This window comes from Phocoena sinus, chromosome 11, assembly GCF_008692025.1.
Source record: "Phocoena sinus isolate mPhoSin1 chromosome 11, mPhoSin1.pri, whole genome shotgun sequence".
Lineage (NCBI taxonomy): Eukaryota > Metazoa > Chordata > Mammalia > Artiodactyla > Phocoenidae > Phocoena > Phocoena sinus.
This window is the reverse complement of record NC_045773.1, coordinates 15,326,801-15,348,117: the sequence shown is the minus strand read 5'-3', so window position 1 is coordinate 15,348,117 and position 21,317 is coordinate 15,326,801. Positions and strand designations below refer to the sequence as shown.

The window sequence follows — 21,317 nt, the reverse complement described above, 5'->3', positions numbered from 1 at the left end:
ATGTATCTGTTTTTGTTCGAGTAGCATACTGTTTTGATTACTGTGGCTTTGCAGTGTACTCTGAAGTCAGGGAGTGTGATTCCTCCAGCTCTGTTCTTCTTTCTCAAGATCGTTTCAGCTATTCAAGGTCTTTTGTGTTTCCATATAAACTTTAAAATCTCTAGTTCTGTGAAAAATGCCCTTGGCATTTTGAGAGGGATTGCATTGAATCTGTAGATTGCCTTACGTACTATGGTCATTTTAACAATATTAATTCTCCCAATTCAGGAACACAGTATATCTTTCCATCTGCTTGTATGATCTTCAGTTTCTTTCATCAGTGTCTTAGGTTTCTGAGTAAGGTCTTTTACCTCCTCAGGTGGGTTTATTCCTAGGTATTTTATTCTATTCGATGCTATGGTAAATGGGGTTGTTTCCTTAATTTCTCATTTTGTTACTTCATTGTTAATGTATAGAAATGTGACAGATTTCTTACATTAATTTTGTATCCTGCAACTCTACTGAATTCAATGCTGAGCTTGCAGTTTTCGGTGGTGTCTTTAGGATTTCCTGTGTATATTTTCATGTCATCTGCAAACAGTGACAGTTTTACCTCTTCGTTTCCAATTTGGATTTCTTTTATTTCTTTTTCTTCTCTTATGGCTGTGGCTACAACTTCTAAAACTATGTTTAATAAAAGTGGTGAGGGTGGATATCCTTGTCTTGTACATGATCTTAGAGGAAATGCTTTCAGCTTTTTACCACTGAGTATGATTTTAGCTGTGGGATGGGCATATATGGCCTTTATTATGTTGAGGTATGTTCCCTCTATGCCCAGTTTCTGGAGAGTTTTACATCCAACACATATAAACAGCTCATACAACTCAACATTAAAAGACCCAAACAACCCTATTAAAAAATGGGCAGAACAACTGAATAGATACTTTTCCAAAGAGGAACTGCAGATGTTCAGCAGGCATGTGAAAAGATGCTCAACATAGTTAATCGTCAGGGAAATGCAAATCAAAACCACAGTGAGATATCACCTCACACCTGTCAGGATGGCTATCACCAAAAAGAGCACAAATAAGAGAGGATGTGGAGAAAAGGGAACCCTTATATACTGTTAGTGGGAATGTAAATTGCTGCAGCCACTGTGGTAAACAGTATGAAGGTTTCTCAAAAAACTAAAAAAAGAACTACCATAGGACCCAGCTTTCCACTCCTGGGTATACATCCAAAAAAACCCCAAAAGACACAATGCACCCCAACTTTCATTGCAGCATCATTTACAATTGCCAGGGTATGGAAGCAACCTGAGTATCCATTAACAGATGAATGGATAAAGAAGATGTGGTATTGTATATACAATGGAATATTTCTCAGCCATAAAAAAAATGACATTATGCCATTTGCAGCAGTATGGATGGACTTGTACGGCATTATGCTAAGTGAAATAATCAGACAGAGAATGACAAATACCGTATGATATCACTGATATGTGGAATCTAAAAAATACAACAAACTAGTGCATAAAGCAAAAAAGAAGCAAATGCACAGATACAGAGATCAAACTAATGGTTATCACTGGGGGAAGGGTAATCTAGGGATAGGGGAATAAAAGGGTTATTAAGGAATTACATGAAATCATGTGTGTGAAACTTTTAAAAATTGTAACTTACTCTAGAGTTTAAAGAATCTTTGATTTAATTTAAAAAATACATTATAAACAACGTTTGGATGTCTATTATCATAATGTTTCAGAAGAAAATCATAAGAGAAAGTAAGGAAAAATTGATATTTTAATCCTTACTCTATTTATGTCAACACTGGAGTGAATAAACATTCTGCCGAAGTGGAAAGTAACTGATGCTTTTATCTTCTGCTTGAGTAAAGCCTAGATTTGGAAATTTTAGTTGACATGGCCAGTCCTTATCCATTTGTTTTTCCTTTATCCCTTCCCTATACGTTGCTATTCACCATCTATTAGTGTGATAATTTTGAACACGAAAAGGTATTTTGCCAGGAAAATTAAAAGTTAAATTTGTGATACTTAATGAATGACTTAGATGGGGGTCGAATGCTTGATATAAAGAATTGATTGAAAGAGTCACCTTTTGAATGAAATGACCTAAATGAGGTTATTCTCATAGCCACCGACATTCATTAGAGTATACTAGAGTACCTTCCAAGTAAAAATTCCTCTGACCAAAAAAATACGATTTATTGGTTTACCATATAGCATTTATCAACTGTCTTTTATTTTAAATACAAAGAGGAAAAAGTAAGATTTGTGTGGAGTTATTTGAGAACACTTTCATAAGGAGGAAATTATTACCAACAGAAAAATGTATTCAATTGCTGTTATGTTGACCTTTTACAGTACATGAACTTAGAATCCCTACAGTACATGAATTTGTTAGTCTTTTGTTTGTTTGTTTCCAGGTTAACCACGTTCTTCTCAGCTTTCAACCAAAAGTAAGAAGAGACATTAGGGTTTTCATTCTTTCTGGGTTGCTTCCTTCCTGAAGAACAATGGGGATGCTGTTAAGTGGAAGAGGATTAATCGCATCTCTAATTTTCTTCTTGTTAAAATTCTCAACAGCTGTTGATATACCACTTTCAGGTAAAGTGACAACATTCAATACCTACTTATAAAAGTCCATATTTGCATTTTGATTTTTAAGTAGAATAATTATATGTTAAGGATGTGATTTTTCTACCATATTTCTACAGATTTTACAGTAATCTATCATCAGAATTCATGTTCACCTTTAAATTTTTCAGAAAACTTACATTTGGCCGCTTGCTATAATTAATTATTTTGCAGCTTTTAGCCTCTTAGGCAAACTTGGCACATAACAAGAAATATAACCTATAGATCAGGTGCTATTTCACCACGTAAGATAATCTGCAATATTAGCAACAGCTATTACTTTTATGTATCAGATTAGTTTATTTTAGGGAGAGGTGTGACTCCAGAAGTTACTGGCATTCAACTAAATCAGGACAAAAAAGGAACTGATTAAACTTTGTATTGTTTTCAAAATGATTATATATTTAAGAATGGTACACTATTTATACTATGTATAAAATAGATAACTAGGGTTTCCCTGGTGGCGCAGTGGTTGAGAGTCCACCTGCCGATGCAGGGGACACAGGTTCGTGCCCCGGTCTGGGAAGATCCCACATGCCGCAGAGAGGCTAGGCCCGTGAGCCATGGCCGCTGAGCCTGAGCGTCTGGAGCTTGTGCTCCGCAACGGGAGAGGCCACAACAGTGAGAGGCCCACGTACCGCAAAGAAAAAAAAAAAAGATAACTAGTGAGAACCTACTATATATAGCACAGGGAACTCTACTCAGTGCTCTGAGGTGACCTAAATGGGAAGGAAATCCAAAAAAGAGGGGATATTTGCATACATATAGCTGTTTCACTTTGCTGTACAGTAGAAACTAACACAACATTGTAAAGCAACTATACTCCAATAAAATTTTTTTAATTATACATTTAAGAATGAAAACAATTAGGACAATATTAAAAAGATGTTTTCATAGTACACAACTAAAAGTGTAAAATGATACCACCTCTGCAAATTTAGAGCATTCTCTAGGGTGAATTCATATCAAAATGTTAGTCGTGATATATCTTAACATATATTGGTAAAATGGATGTAACTCTATCATAAATCAGTTTTAACAAGTTATAGTAATTAGTTCAAAAAACAGTACACGTGCAAACACAATTTGTGTAATAGTGTATTAACTATTTAATGTACAGGTTTGGGGAATTTGTCTTGTTTATAAGCACATAGGATTTAAAAAAAGACCATTGAGAGATTACTTAGGTATTTTTATCCATACAGTTGAAGTATTAATCCCTATTATTTCTTCCATACCTAATTAGGAGAGTTATAATGTAAGAGATAAGAATATTTATTAGAACCTTAGCATTCGAAATGATCTGTGCAGATCATCTAAATTTCAAAGGACTAGTCTTGACCTCAGAATGTTGAATAAATGTTAGAGAGGTGCTAACGCAACTGAAACTTTCCTTCAGAAGTACTTGGACAGTCTGAGTGTGACTAGAAAAGGAAATACTTCTCTGAGTATATAATATGTTCTAAAACCATTTTCTAAGGGCTGCCTTAAATACTTGATGTAGCAGTTTCATGTGACACACTTTGGGTGGCCCTGCATTTGTATTTCATTCCCAAGGTAAGAATCTTTTCTCTACTGTCCTCAAGTCTCTGTGTCAATATTCACCCTTTTAAGGAATTTCACTTACATGTTCTCAGATGTACAGATTTAAACTTCTGCTTTAGTCAAGGTGAAATCTGTTAGCCTACACACCACATGTATTGGCCTATTTGTACAAACATTGGTCAAGAGCCTGAAATAATTCATCTTAAGTACATTCTTTGGGTTTTGAGTATGCAGTGCCAAACTAAGAGCACAGTTCTTGGCAATCCTTGTGGAAAAAGGAGTTAATAATTTTACATTTTCTTCCCAGTAGCACCAAAGATGCACTGGGATGCCTGATTCAGATTCTTGACCATAGAATATACATTCTGACCATAGCATGTACATTTTCCCTCCATCTTTTCTCATTTAGTTCACCAGTGGTAATGGGAAATTTTGTATTAGTACATAAGACACATTTTTATTCTGGTTGTCTCAGTTACTTATGCCTTTTCACACTCTAATGTCGTTAGACAACAATTGTTATAAAATATTAATGACATGTTTTCAGAACGCCTGAATACTACCCATTTATTTCACTACTCTAGAGCTCTCACTAGCAAATGCAAGTAAGGCAGGTATTCAATTTGAATGTCAATGAGTCTGGTGTCTCTGTAATGGGCTTAATTATGGAGGAAAGGATTTATAATGTAGAATACATATTCTTATAAACACCCAAAGGTTATTAGCTCCACTCCCTGAATAATTAGTTATGGCTGAGACTTTACAACCTTAGCAAATTTAAGAAAGAATAATGTTCTAATAAACAAGTTGTTCACAAGTTATTAGCTGATATCTTAGGGACTGTTGCTATTGAGCATCATCCCTCACCATTTATAACTGTAATAACATTTAAATAGTATGTGAATTTGCAGTAAGTTCAAGATCTGCTCTACTGAGAAAGAGTGGTAATCAGAAACAAGGTAAATGTCAACGAGGATATGAATGTTTTTTGCATGTTTTTTAAATGTTTCTGAATATGAAGCCTGCACTTGCATTGTCACTTAACTAGTAAAATGTTACTAGGCAAAACTAAAGTGAAGTTTAAAATGGAAAATGGCTGTTGAGTTATTATTCTAGGCTGGCCGTCGGTGCTCAAAATGTGATTCATGGACCCCTCAGGGTCACGGAGATTTGTTCAGGCAGTCCATGCAATCACATGTTTCATAATAATACTAAAGTGTCATTTTTCCTTTTCCATCCTGTTGACATTTGCACTGATGTCACAAAAGCAGTGGTGCTAAAACTGCAGTTGCCCAGCACACATCAAGGCCTTGACACCGAACTCATGGGTTTCCTCAGGACCGTATACTCACACCAAAACAACAAAACATCTAAAAAACATAAAGCAAAGTTTTGCTTAAGATTGTCCTTGTTGAAACAGTTAAACATTATTGATTTTTAAAAATCTTCATCCTTGAGTACATTTGTCTTAGTATTCCGTGGGATGAACTGCGAAATATACATAAAATAATTCTGCTGTGTAACAAAGTACTATGACAGTCGCTGTTCCTTGATTGTGTCATTATTTGAGTGCCAAGCCAAATACCATTTTTACTTAAAAGTACAACTGACAGACAAACTTTGATTACTTTCGTGGATATTTTCCCCAAAACGAACCAAGGGAGCCTGTCACTTCAAGAGAAACAACTTGATAATATATGTTGTCAATGATCAAATTTGGCTGTTGAAGCGAAAATGAGAATTGTGGAAAACTTGTATCCTACACTGTGAGATTGACAGCTTCCCCACATTTAAGGCTTTTCTTAGATCAGTGATGATATTAACAAATGTGAATTTTTAAAATTGTATAGTGATATGTGTCAGTATTTGGAAGATCTGCATAACTCAGTGAACCAATGTTTTTTTCCAGATGAATATTGTATGATGTTACAAAATCATGCACGAATTAAAAAGCACCCATGGATAAAACACTTTAATGACAGAATATGGAAATTTATCCATATGGTTTCAGATTCCATATTGCAGTAAACCTTTAAGAAACTGCCACTTGGTGAGTTTCGGTGTACTATCCAAAAACAATGCTCACAATAATCAGAAAGGACTATAAAATATGTCACCCTTTTTCAAGTACATATCTGTATAAGGTTGAATTTTCCTCATTTATTTCAACAAAACAACTTACAGCAACATGTGGAATACAGAAGTAGGTATGAGAATACAGCTGCCATCTATTAAAATATTAAAGATTTACAGTAATGTAAAACAAGGCAACTTTTCTCATTATACTTAGTGTTTTTGATAAAATATTTATTTTAACAAATGATAGTATTAAATGAATTAATAAATATTTAGAAGATTTCTCAGTTTTCATTTCTAACATGGTAAATATTATTAAATGTAACCTACGTTTACAAAAGCACTTTGGGATTTCCTATAATTTTTAAGAATGTAAAGGCATTCAGTGACCAAAAAATCTATTTACCTGGCTTGAATCTCTAATTTTACAAATGAGAAAACAGAGTGGTTCAGGGCCTGGCTCAATGTCACAGGGTTTAGGGCCTATTTGTAACTCCACTGTGGAATATTACCCATGTGAATCACACTCAGGGCCTTTCTGCAAATTGCTTTTCTCAAAGTATGTTTGCCAGAATCAGATTCCTGCTACTGAACCATTTATATTTCCTTGTGAATTCAATCCTGTCCCGTGACAGAGGTTGTTAGAACTGTACTAAAATTGTAATGTCTTAATTTGAAAACTGTTGAGTGTTCCATGACAGTAGATCTTAACATATATCATGATCTGAAGATCACTTAATCCAAGTTTGTATCTTCAGCATTAGTACATTTATTTTATAATCATAATTCTCGGCAATGCCATCCAGCTGCTTGAATTGGTGAGAGACAAAGTCACCCCATACTTTGTAAATTTGTCTGGAAGGTACTTAACTTGTCAAACACTAAAAATGTTTATCACAATGAGGGAATATTTGAATATGTGGAATCCTTTTAAAACAAACCATCATTTATTAGCTGTTACTTTTATCCTAATGATTATTAGTGTTAAGTTCTATAAGGGGGGAAGTACCCTCAAGCTTCCAAGTAGGAAAAAGATATTAAAAAATGTGTGTAAATGGGAAGTTACAAATAAACAAGCTCGGAAAAATATAACAAAAGCAATAAATGGAAATAAAAATAAAGAGAAGGGTTTTGTTTTTTTTGCTAATTATTAATGAAGTATCTTATTGTTTTAAAATGCTATTCTTGAGACTTCCCTGGTGGCACAGTGGTTAAGAATCCGCCTGCCTATGCAGGGGACACGGGTTTGAGCCCTGGTCCGGGGAGATCCGACATGCCGCGAAGCAACTAAGCCCGTGAGCCACAACTACTGAGCCTGCGCTGTAGAGCCCGCAAACCACAACTGCTGAGCCCACATGCCACAACTACTGAAGCCTGTGCACCTAGAGCCTATGCTCCGCAACAAGAGAAGCCACCGCAAAGAGAAGCCCACGCACCACAACAACGAATAGCCCCTGCTCACCGTAATTAGAGAAATCCCGCACGCAGCAACGAAGACCCAACGCAGCCAAAAATAAATTTATAAAATGCTATTGTTCGTTGGTGGCAAGGATGTGGGAAACCAATGTATTCATGTTTGTGGTAATTAGCCCCTTGTGAAATATTAACATTTATCCATAGTCATTACCATTTGTGTCCATGCCTGGAAATTTATCATGTCACTAATTCAATAAAGGAAAAATCTGTATGCTTGAGGCTGTCTTATTGAATGAAAAAAATCTAATGTCCAATAATAAAATTATTAAATAAATTATCAAATACCAATGGAAGAAATCATACAGAAGTAGTAAATTAACTATAATGTCTTACAAAACTATAAATAAAAAACAGAATTGTCAATGACCAAACCAAGTAAAACTGTATAAACACATCAACATAGATGAAATGCCAATAATTTAAACATAGATGTTTTAAAGTTGTTACACTGTTACGTTATTCTGGCATTAAATAAGTTATATGGCAACATGAATTGAAGGCAGTGAAGTATATTCCCTACAGCTAAATACATTTTGCAAAGAGGTAGTGAGGTTTGTTCGATAATTTTCATTCTTTTATAATCCTTGTACTTACCAATATAGAAAGTGTGTTTATTTCAAAGTATTTCTGTTGTAGCTAAACTAACTTCACCCAGTTATTGGAGAGCACGTTATTTAAATACATATTTTAATATTTAGTTCAACAGGTTCCAACAATCATAAAACAGTCAAAAGTACAAGTTGCCTTTCCTTTTGATGAGTATTTTCAAATTGAATGTGAAGCTAAGGGAAATCCAGAACCAACGTGAGTATTTCCTTCAAACTAAATAATTGTTTAAATGTATACAATCCTTTATATTAATTTTTAATCTAATCAGTATAAGCTTATTGGACTATAAGTCTACATATGATTGAAAGATTTCCAAATAAATGATAGCCGTGTCTATAAAAATAAAGTTTGGTTATTTTACATATGTTCTTTGCCAGTTAAAATTACTTTTATCATAAAATGTCTTACGTTAAATACTTAGCATAGACTTTGGCATTGTGTAAATATTAAACAATTCTTTACCTTATGTGTGAACAAGACAGCTAGAAAACAGAAGATACTTTATTCTGATGAGTGAAAGGTAGCATTTATTAAGCCAAAGTTAATATTTATAAACGATATTCTATACATAGTTATTATTGCATGTCTTTTAACATAACCATATTGTATTCAGTGAATAGGTTGTTACTTGATATATTTTAAGTTGTCATAGAAATGTCGACTCATCCTAGATGGTAGCATACAAATGACATGGGATATTACTATCTAGTATTTTATTATTAGTGAAACAATTATTACTGTAGGTAATTGTAATCACTGATGAAGTTTTTTCTAAGTACCTCCCAGTTTGGAGAGAAAGAAATGTGCGTGTATTGAGATTGAGGAGGGAGAAGATGTGGGGAGAATTCAAGATTTTAAAGTTCTACGAACGTATGGATACCAGTGGGGGAAGGGGGGGGAGGTGGGATGAATTGGGAGATTGGGATTGACATATATACACTATTGATGCTGTGTATAAAATAGATAACTTATGAGAACCTACTGTGTAGCACAGGGAACTCTACTCAATGCTCTATGGTGACCTAAATGAGAAGGAAATCCAAAAAAGAGGGGATGTATGTATATGTATAGCTGATTCACTTAGCTGTACAGTAGAAACTAATACAACATTGTAAAGCAGCTATACTCCAATAAAAGTTAAAAAAAAAAGATTTTAAAGTTCTAAATGTTTCTGGGAAGCAAACCTACATACCTTTATTGATTTACCTGATCAGGATTATTTAAAATTATAATATGAATAACATTTTTATTGCCTGATAATTGGATATTTTAAAAATTATTAGTGAATCATTAACATGTTAAATTGTCATTTTTCACTGGCAAAAAACAAGATTTTACAAATATGAATTAAGCAGTCAATCATTATTCTTTTTTCAAGGTGTAATTAAATGCCTATACAAAATAGAAAATATTAGAAAACAAGAAAGAAATATCCCATCACAATAGTAAAAGGAGCAAATTCAGCAATTTCAATAGTAACAGCAATATCAACAAAACGTAATATGAACTGTTTAGCATGTACATTGCAGAGTAGGATAAAAGAAAACTTGAATGAATGGAAAGATATAACATGTCACCAATTGGAAATGCTTAATTTTGAATATGTGGAGTTATCCTTGTCAATGTATTGGAATTTTAAAGAACAGATTCTATGTGTTCTTTTGTAAGTAAAAGCAGTAAAAACATATATAGAGAAAAGAAGTAAAAGTTGTTGTCAGGAGAGAGGCATGCTCCGCAGAAAAATATGTGTCTGGTGAAATTTTGTTATTCTTTTTGAAAGAATATTAGATTATGTAAGACTGTGTTGTCCTGAGGCAAATCTAAATTTGCATGGGTAATTCATATATAAAATACTAAATAAAATATAATTGGGAAGTCATTATATATCTGTTGGATTGATAAAGATTTAAAAAAAGGCTTTTTACAGCCTTGTCCATAGAAGTGACTCTGTTACATATGGGGGTAGGAATTTAATTGTGTGTTTTTTCTGGAGTACAATTCTGCAATGTTTATCAAAAGTGATAAAATATTTCTTATGTTATTGGTTTATCAGTTTCATTTTTAAGGAATCAACCTAATGAAATATTTGGATAAGTACCCCCCAAAATAAATACGTAGGGTTTTTAGTAACAAAATTGTTCATAAAAGGGAAAAATGGAAATGGTTAAGTAAGTTAAATAGTAACTGTAAGACAGGAGATAATGTTATAAAATCTGTCTCTAGTAACATTGTAATAATTGGAAAAACTCACATGGAAGAATTATACATCCATTGTGGTCTCAAATATGTTACAGCTATGTCCAAAAATATTGATCATATATGACCAAATTTAATAGCACTTGCTTGTGTGTTTTTGAATTTTGAGTGAGCTCTTCACACACGCGCACACACACGCACACACAGAGACATATTGTATATTTATATTTTTTAGTCTCCAAATATTGCAGTCTCTAAAATAATAGTAAAGATCCTGCATTATCTTTCTAATTGGAAAAGTTTTAAAACATAACTTTAAAAAGAACAGAACAAAACCTATTTTCACCTTTTTTTCCTGTCAATTATCACAGCTTTTCATGGTTTGTTTCTCAGTCAATTCTGGCTGCTGTAATAAGAATATCACAGATTGAGTGGCTTAAACAATAAACATATTTCTCACAGGTCTGGAGGTGAGAATACCAAGATCAAGTCACTGGCAGATATAGTGTGTGGTGATGACCTGCTTCCTGGTCACAGACAGCGGTCTTTCCCCTGTAACCCTCACATGATGGAAGGGAGCAAGAAAGCTCTCTGGGGTCTCTTTTATAAGGACGCCAGTCCCATTTATGAGGATTCCACCCTCATGACCTAATCACCTCTCCAAGGCCCTGCCTTCAAATACTATTACAATGGGAATTAGGCTTCAACATACGAATTTTAGGGGGACATAAACATTCAGTCTATAGGAGTTTGTAAGATTTCTCAGATTCTTCAGAGACCCATTTATGTATTCTATTATATTCAATTAAATATGTAAATATATACATTTTTTTCCTATAAAATATCTCAGTTTCCTTATTTCTGTACATTTGTTTATAAGTAAGAAATACGATTTTTCAGGATTACTAATTTTAGTTTTATCTTAACAGATTTTCGTGGAGTAAGGATGACAAGCCTTTTGATCTCTCTGACCCTCGGATAATTGTATCCAACAACTCGGGAACATTCAGGATCCCGAATGAGGGGCACATATCTCACTTTCAAGGGAAATACCGCTGCTTTGCTTCTAATAAACTGGGAATTGCTATGTCAGAAGAAATGGAATTTATAGTTCCAAGTAAGTATTACAGTGGAGATTTCATTTAATGTTTTAATGAAGTTTAGCAGGCGTTATACTGGGCTGCAGTGAAATAACAGATTATTCCTTTAATCAGCTTATATAGGCCTTATATTTTATTTATAAGGGAAATTGTCTTCCAGATCTTGGTACTTAGAAGTGGATGACCTTGAAAGCAACATAATTTTGCTGTGTTTCAGTAATAATATATGTAACATGGGAAAACAATAGTATTTGTTTTGCCTCATAGGATAAAGTTAAATATATTAGTTAGATTTGGCTAAATTATACTGCAGTCACAAGTAATCCCCAAGCCCTCATGTTAACGCAGGGTTATTCCTTGATGATGCAGTTTGTTGTGGGTCAGGCAGCTCTTCAGGGCAGCTGTTCTCCTTGCAGCCACTGGGCGATCCAAGCTAATGGAGATACCCATCATCCTGTATCAGCACCATGTGAAACTTGTGCCATCTAGGTCAAAGAGTGGAGGACAGAGAACATTGCTTCCAACAAGAAGTTACACAGGCAGCTTCTACTCACAGTTTGTTAGGTGGGGGCAGAGCAAATGGCATGGGCCCACTTAAGTTCAATATTGTGGGTGCCCCCTAGGAGAGGAGAACCAGTGATTAGTATATTGTAGTAATATTTTCCATAAATCATGATCATGGAAAACTGCAAGCTCCTTTACTCTTAAGAGTGTTATTTATCAATAACTATCCCAAAGCGTAAGCAACTTCTTCATTATCAGATCTGACCTCTGCAGCATGGGATCTCTGATGACAGACTTCCAAGTTTGGTCATTTATTTTCCCAGATTTTAAGGTATCCAACACTACTTGATTCTAACCAAAGGGTTTACAGAAAAAAATCTTAGGTATGAAACTGTCAAGAGTTGCTATTTGGAAATTTCTTCTTGCAGAGTTCTAGACACTGAAGAGACTCAAAGTCGTAGACCTTCCAGGATATGGACAGTTTATGCTGGAGGAGCAGAATGTACACAAGCCTTGGAAAAACAAATAATGAAAAACGTGTGTGCGTTATCCTCAAAGTTGGGACAGGGAACTGGGTTTAAATTTCCTTAAGTTTTCTATATTTTTCTAGAGGAGAGAATAGAGTTCAAATTTAGACTCTGACAGGTAAAATATGAATCTTAAAATTTATAGAATAATTACATTAAATGTACAGAGCAAATGTGAATGATTATCAAACTATGTGGTGTGAGGAAGAATAAGGCAAGAAAGGAGAGAAAAAGAAAGAAAAAACTATAGAAATAAATCTCAACATATCACTCATTAAAGGTTAAAGTAGATAGACTAAATGCTCCAAAATGTTTTAAAAGCTATAAGCTATTTACCATATAACACATCTAAATCACAAGAAAATAGAATTGTTGAAACTGAAAGGATGGAAAACATGTCCCATCTTTTGAAAACATAAATAGATATCTTGAATAAATATCTTGACTAGGTAAATACTATTCAAAAAAAAGTAGGTATGGCTATATTAATATCAGTCAAAATAGACTTTATTTTATAAAGGCTTCCTGGAGATTAATGTACTAGGCATATATAATACGAAAATGTTTGAAGCAGGGAAAGGAGCTACAAGGGGAAAGAGAAATATCTACCATGGTAATGAGAAATGCTAACATATCTGTTTCATTATTTGGTAGCTCAAGCAGAGGAAACATTAGAAAACCCATAGAAGATTTAAAGAACCCATTTACGAGCTCTAGCTAATGAACACGTATAGAACTTTATACCTAAAGCTGCAGAATGTTTTTCAACATTTGATGGTATATTAGCTAGGAAGTAAATATGACCAAAATACAATGGAGAAATCAGTATTAAAAAGAAAATTAGAAAAAGTCTTATATCTTTCAAAATTAAAACATGTCTAACTCAAAGGCCAAATAAGAAATGGCAAAGGAAAATAGAATGTATTTTGAAGTGATGATAGTAGAAATTATGCTTAACAAAACAGACTTGAGGCAGCTAAAGTATTATGAGGAGAGAGATTTTTTCATCTTCAAAATACTTTAGAAAAGAAGAAGGGATGGAAATTAATAATCTTAGCTCCTTCATTTTCATCTTAAAATTGTTACCTAATAAGTTATCTTTAGATAACAGGTTAAACTTCAAAAGAGAGCAAAGGGGAATAATAGTATAGAAGCTGAAAATAAATCCCAGAAGGAGGTTTTAAAAGTACACATATTTATTGAAAAACATTTTTAAAAGATCTAGATGTGGAAAAAAATACCATTTTCACTGATCTGAAGATTCAGTAAAGCTAAAAGTTTAATTCTTCATGACTTGATGTATAGAATAATCAAAGTCAAAACTCTCTAGTTTGGTTTTTGTTTGTCTGTTTCTGAAATGTGACCAGTTTGATTTCCAAATGTATTTGAGGAACACAGTGCAAGGTTTGGTAGAAACTTGGAGAATGTCAGGAGGTGTTGGTCTTATCAGATAACCAGACTCAATGTAAAACTCAATGTAAAATATACTGAAGCCTATGGTTTTGCACAGCGTTAGAGAAACGGGCCAGTGGAACAACATGGAGGACCCATAAACCAGCCCTCATATATGTGAGAGTAGTGTGAAAGAGCTGGCATGGGCTTTCTTTCTTCCTTTCTTTCCTCCCTTCCCTTCCCTTCTCTTCTCTCCCCTTCCCTTTCTTTCTTTTCTTTTCTTTTCTTTTTCTTTCCTTCCCTCCTTCCCTCCTTCCCTCCTTCCCTCCTTCCCTCCTTCCCTCCTTCCCTCCTTCCCTCCTTCCCTCCTTCCCTCCTTCCCTCCTTCCCTCCTTCCCTCCTTCCTTCCCTCCCTCCCTCCCTCCCTCCCTCCCTCCCTCCCTCCACCCAAATGGTATGGAACAACTGATTATCCACATAGAGACACACTTTTTTCAAGTCCTAGGTCACATCATATAAAAAATACATCCCAAGTGGATTAAAGGCTTAACTTTGCAAGGAAAAAAGTTTTTTATCTTAGAAAGTGATTCGGACAAAGTATTTATGACATCAGGGTAGAGAAAGATTACTTAAACAAGACAAATTAAATCTCCATTAAGGATAATTTGACTACATTTGATTTTTAGATTCCCTTTTCATCAAAAGACCCTAGGAAGAAAGGGAAAAGGTAAGCCACAACCCAGAAAAAAAAAAATCATGGCCAATGAATATAACTAAAGATAATACTAATGTATTTATAAATAATTTTACCATCCTCTAAGAAAAAAACAAAAAATGAAGTGGCAAAAGACATGAACTTGCACCTCAGACTGGTATGACCAATAAAAATATGAAAATGCTTTTAATATCATTAGTAATCAGAAATAGATTTACTGTAACTCAAATAATAAAAGCATTTGATCCCACAAAATTGGGAAATATAACGAAGTCTGAGAGTAACAATTTTAGGTGGGAATGTGCAGCTACCAAACCACGTATCCACCACTGATGAGAATAGTTTACTGCTTGGACTGTGGAGAATATTTGTCACTGCCTCCTTAATTAAAGATGTTCTCACCTATGACCCAGAAATTCCATTTCTTTGTTCACGTGCACATGCCCGTTACCCACGTGCACCAGCAATAGTTGTGGTAGCATTGTTTGTATTTTAAAAATATACTGGAAGACCTTCTGATAGAATGAAGTAATTGTGGTATATTCATACAAGAATTACTACTCAGCAGTGAAAATTGATGAACCTTAAGAATATGTTGAACAATAAAAGTAAATCTTAGAAAAAAAGGGTGATTTTATTTAAGGTCAGTCAGTATATGTAAAAATTAATAGCATATTGTTCAGGAGTATCATTTCATGTGGTAAAATTATAATGCAAAGCAAGAAAATGATGAAAACAAAATTTAGGATGGTAGTTACCTCTGATGGAATGGGGAAGGGGTAGGATCTGCACCAAACAGAAAGATAATGGTGATTTTATGTTTTTCTTATGATGGGTGCTAGGTAGAGTGTTGTATTTCTGTTTTTTTATTCTTTACATTTATTTTATAAATGACCTTTTAATATATATAAAATAAGTATGTAGCATACTGATTTGTCTTAATTAGATATTCTCGGTTATTAAGTGTGATCTTATAGAATACTAATGGACAGAGCAGTGGCATATGGTGTTGAAAATTGGCCTCTGGAGTTTGGGTTTGAAATGATAGTAGGAAATGTTCATGAATTCTGGGTCAGAAAACTGGTTGAGAATCATAAAATCATATAACTATACAGCTATACTTGCAGTCTATATTATATAACTATACTATAGTCTATAACATAGAACTGTAACTATACAATATATATCTAATTGACTGAAATAAGATGGGAGAGAGGGAGAGAAAGGGAGATGTTAAAAATCTGTTGTAGAAGACAAGGCATGAGGGTGATCCCTAACCTGAATTCTAGTGGTTGCTATGGAAACACAAAGGAAAAAGGCAGTTGCTAGACCTATTGCAGAGAGAGAAATGGCACACTTTAGTATAAGATTCTACAACGAGGATTAAAAAAAAATGTTTTCTCTCATTATCTAAGCAGACCAAGTGAAAACATGAACAATGTAAGGATAATTCTGGCCCGAATCTGCTAGTATTGTAGTTAAGAGATGAAGAGTTGAATCTGAGCTATGTAGTGGGTAATTGCTCCATCTTTTCTGCTGCTATAGAAAAGAGCAAAATAAATTAGGTTTCTTATGCATCATTTCCAGCCCCTCCTGAAATTAGTTCATCATCTAACAGCTTTCTGTAATCATTTACATGTTGAATAGGACTGCCACCCCAATTCCTTGGAGTTTATAAATCAGAGACCATTTAAAGCTTCCTACGACCTTTATCAATTGATTCTTCTCTTTAGCTGTAAAGAATTGATTCTTCTTTTATATTAAACTCTGTAATTTGAGTTTTAGAGTTTGTATCTCTCATTTCTTAAACTTTTCTTTAGACCAACCTTAAAGGCTTGATCCACCTGAGTTTGAACACAAGTACAGTAGCTAAAAATCTGGTTATTACTCCCTACAAACAGACCTTTATACACAATGTTTACTTTTCTGCTTTTAACAAAATTGCAGTTGAGTTTGCTGAAAAAAGAAAGAGTAAAAGAAAACCAACCAACCAAACACAACGTGCTATTTTCAAACATGGGGAAAATCATTTAACTGAATGGATTTTCCAAGATATGGCATGGAGAGTTAGTGAATTATTCAATAGATCTTTATTAAGCTCCCTTCATGTGGCAGACACTCTTCTAGTAATTTGAGATATAGCAGTGAACAAAACAAAGCCTGTACCAAGAAACTTAAATCCTGTGGGTGTGGTGAGTGGGTCTGGGGAGAACGTGAGCTGTTTTCTTGCCTTCATTATGACAGATGTCAGTGGAGTTAAAAGGATGCTATAAATAATTGTTTTGGCTGTTCAGTACTGTCCATCCTTCAGGGCACAGATCAGCCTTCTCCACTTAGCATTCTCAGTCCGTCTTAGCCTATACTAATTTTCCTTACCTTGGATTCTTTAAATAATTTTTGAAGTATTATTTAACATCATAAATTTTATGTGTTTAGGTACACAATCAGGGATTTTTTTCATAAAAAAGTTTAGTATAACTATCATTAAAAGCCTGTATTAGAACATTTCCATCATCCCCAAAAGACTCCTTGTGCCCATTTGTAGGTGTTCTCTCTCCCCACCCCCAGCCCCAGGCAATCACCAGTCTGACTCTTGCCTCTATAAATGTTTTTTCTGAACATTTCATGTAAATGGAGTCATATAATATATGATCTTCTGCATCTGGCTTCTTCCACTTAGCCTGTTCTTTGTGATTTGTTCATGTTGTAGGACAAATCAGTAGTGTGTTCATTTTTATGGCTGAATAATATTCCATGATACAGATATACCACATTTTGTTTATCCATTCACCAGTTGATATCCATTTGGATTATTTCTAACTTTTGACTATTACAAGAAGAAACGTTAGCAATAATTAGTAGTGTTAGGAATATCCACGTGTAAATTCGATGGAATTTTAAAAGCATTATTTACTGTTTGGGGGAGTGTTTTGAGTGTTACATGATTAATCAGGTTGCTTAGAAGTGAGAAAGATAGCATCCTGTCTTATTCTTCCTCCTCTACACTGTCTTGATGCTGCATGAATGCATATTATCGGTGATTGACTTATTAGTTCATAGACTGAAGAATAAGAGAATGAATAAAAGTAATAATGTAATATCTACACACGATTAAAGTAAGGTAAGAAATGGCAGGCTTAGGGATGAAATCATCTGTATACTGTTTTAATGGAAACCGACTTGAATTTTTAATGTGCTGCGTTTCTACATTTGTACAGCTTCCTCAGATTCCTCAAGTCAATCTCCTTAAGACACATCTTGGCTATTTACTGCTCTGATTTGGGAGGGCTAGCAAAAGCAGGGGTCCAGTAGCATACGTTAACTTCTTCTACTAATATATGCAAACCAACCAAAGAAGGTCAATTTGTTCAGTTGAGAGTGCAACTTAGAGTTTTAAAGGTTTAATTAAGGCCCAGGATTTTGCTCTCATCCGTCGGAGTACGTGAATGACTAGAATGAAATGGGCTGCATTCGTTGTCCTTCCTTACTGTGAATTCATAGACTGAAAGGCAATGTTATTTCTCTGTACTTCTAAGTGGGTTAATGGGGTACACCACAGGAAATGGGAATCAATTAAATCTCTTTGCAGACAGAGACTGGAGTTAAGGGTGGTACAGCACGTGAGCTCAGTAGATGCATTCATGATAACGGTGCCAGACTGTAAGCAATTTGCAGAGCACATTCAAGGGAAATGAAACGCACTCAAAAGCTCTCCAGGCCAGTCCTGTAAACAGTGAGAAGTCAAAATAGATAAAGTTCTTTGGCATAGGAAGGACAGTACAGAATAATTCATTAAACAAGTCATAGGTTCTCCATGAAATACATAGTGTTTCTTCCCTCTGGCCCCCTCCCTATTTTCTTTAATAAAGTTAATTCCAAATAGTTGCATAGAATTGCAGAAGTTGTTATGATGTAGGCTACACGAAAAATCAGAAACAGCAGCAAAGGAAAGCTCTTTGTCTCTTTGCCCATCTCATCTCTGTACAATGTGGCTGGGTGTACCATGCAAAGTGAAAACATTTGTATAAGAGCCAACATATACTGAGTGATTTTTAAGTGCCTGGCACTATGTTAATTGATTTATATGAAATTGTTTATTTAAACTTTGACGCAAATCAATGTATCAGGTGTCATGACAGTTTCCATTTTTTGAGTGAGGAAACTGAAGCACATTAAGTAACAGGTTCAGGTCACAGAGTAAGTGATGAAGCCAGGATTCAGCCCTTGGCAGCTGGCTCCAGAGCAGTGTATAACGCAATGCTACACAGTGTTGCCTATGCTTTGATCATTCTGTTGACACATGTTCTAGATGAGTTAGAAAGCGTTATACTTCTTCGTTGAACATACCTTGGCAGTGATTATCAGACTCACAGAGAGGTAGAGAACATAGGGAGGTTTGATTTTATTCTTTGGGTGCCAGAGAAAGATAATCTGTAGTTTACATAACTTGATGGTGGTTAAGTCACCAGTATCTTTTCATTGAAGTGATTAGTTAGAAAGATTTGTATTTAATTAAATTACTCTGATGCCATTTCATTACAGTTCTTTACCGTTAAGTGTGTTGGAATGGTGGGACTCTACAGATTGCTCTTAAGAAATTTCTAACCTAGTGAGACTTTTGAGGACCCCAGAGAGATGAGTTGAAAGGATTCTAGGATGCCAGAGAAAAGTAAAAGGGGGCACAGAAAGGTAAAGATATTGGTCTGAAGCTACATAGCCATTAGTTTTAGTGTCTGGGCTAGAGCCTACTTTATCCTGTAGGCTATCCTATAGATAAAAAAATACTTTCTTCAGAAGCCTTCTGTATTTCAAGTACAGAGATGTTATTTTTTTCAGTATATTAAGTTGAAAGAATTAAGATGATGAGTTTCAAAACCAATTGTCAGCACCTCAAGTTGTAGAGCCCCTAGAGATTTTGTATTTGCAGGTTTGCCATGCGTTGATAGCTCCAATAAGAAGACTAGCATGGAGCTACTTTGTCTCTAGGAAAGGTTTTTCATGCTAGATGGGTTTTCAGGAAATTGTACCCTTGGAGTTGTTACTAGAAATCTGTCTGCTACACTGAATAATAAATGTGGAAAGTTACTGGAGAACAGTAAAGAGATGAGTGCTATGATTTGCTTGATTTTCTGATGCAGGTAGACTGATAGGACAAAATGTTTATAGCTTCATCTAGACTTGATTATTATGGGATTTCCAAACATTTTTAAAGCCCTACTTAGGTAGATGGTGATGTCGAAGTTGGTCCTGATCCCTTTGCAAAGAGACCATTCCATGGTCAAGTCCAGTCTTACTGAAACACAATTAAATTATTTTGTTTTTGGTGATGATGGAGCACTTATTTGAAATGTTTTGGTAAGCTAAAGCAGGGTAGTTGGCTCACGCAAAAGAAAAACAATTGTTTACAATTCATTTTTTAAAGTATTGCATCTGTCCAGACTCAACAATGCTAATGTTTATACCAGAGAAACACAATTAGCAAAAGTCATTGGTTGGAGTTATTTTTAAATAGACTCATTTCTTTATTTGAATTAACTTCATGCCTGCCGTTAAGTTGGAGTAATTAAATTTCACATTTATCTGTGGATGTTAACATGTTCACTTTTTAGCTTTGCATCAGGCTCGCTAAATAGTTTCAGAGTCAAAGAGTAAGACTTAAGAAAACCTGACAAATTTATGTCCTTTACAGTGTTTATTCTTAGACCTTAAATTATTAAATATATAAATATTCTTCCTTGTTTCCAGGTATTAATTTCATCTTTGGTTAAAGCTGTTCCAAAGATTTATGGTATGTGATAAAGGTTTTGTAGACTTCTAAATTTTATTTTATTTTATTTTTTATTATTGATGCCTTGGAAGCCAGTTGAATAACGTAGTTACATTTTTGTAATTAGAATTTTATAATGTAGATTTAATTAATGCAAGGATGGTAGTGCTTCACTGGCGATACTATCTGTTTGAATTATTAAATTTTTACTGAAGAGGAGGCTTTCCAATTAGGGCTTTGTGCAACTTCATTAGCTACTTTACAATAGATAGCACCCAGAAAACTGTATATTCATATTCGGCACTGTAAAGTTTGCTGGTTATAGAAAAGGATTACATGCTCCTTCCAGTTCCTAATCTATGTTTCCCTTCCTCTTTTGCTGCTCGTATCTGTATATAAACAGATTCAGTAACTGCCATGCAACACAGCTAACTTCAATACCAGCAAACACTGGGCTTCAGTTATAGCAAGTTTCAGTAAAAGGTGATTTGAATTTGGAGCTTAGGGTACATACTAGTTTTGTAAGTTACTCTACTTTACTTGCATAAGGTATACTTTCTGCAAAATGACTTGCAAAGCATTTGTCAGTCAAAGCTAAGTCTTTACCAAATAGGTGGTATTGATACTTTATCTACAAGGTAAAGGTAGGGAACGTACTCAGCATTCTTTCCCATCTTTTGATGGAAATTTCATGCTACCTAGAGCAAAAGGATGATTCCAATATAGTTACCATCTCAGATGTATTTCCAGACTCACCAGGAGAAATGTGTTACAA

At 34.6% G+C, this 21,317-nt stretch overlaps 1 protein-coding gene across 3 annotated transcripts in view; it reads left to right on the top strand.

The window, feature by feature from the left end:
• The first annotated feature begins 2,514 nt into the window (after positions 1-2,514).
• Positions 2,515-21,317, top strand: part of CHL1 (cell adhesion molecule L1 like) — an 80,087-nt gene continuing 61,284 nt past the window's right edge. For all 3 annotated transcript variants that reach the window (XM_032648988.1, XM_032648989.1, XM_032648987.1), the window contains exons 1-3: positions 2,515-2,605; positions 8,431-8,536; positions 11,467-11,654. In XM_032648988.1, coding sequence (XP_032504879.1) covers positions 2,515-2,605; positions 8,431-8,536; positions 11,467-11,654 — 385 coding nt within the window. The remainder of the gene's footprint in view (positions 2,606-8,430; positions 8,537-11,466; positions 11,655-21,317) is intronic.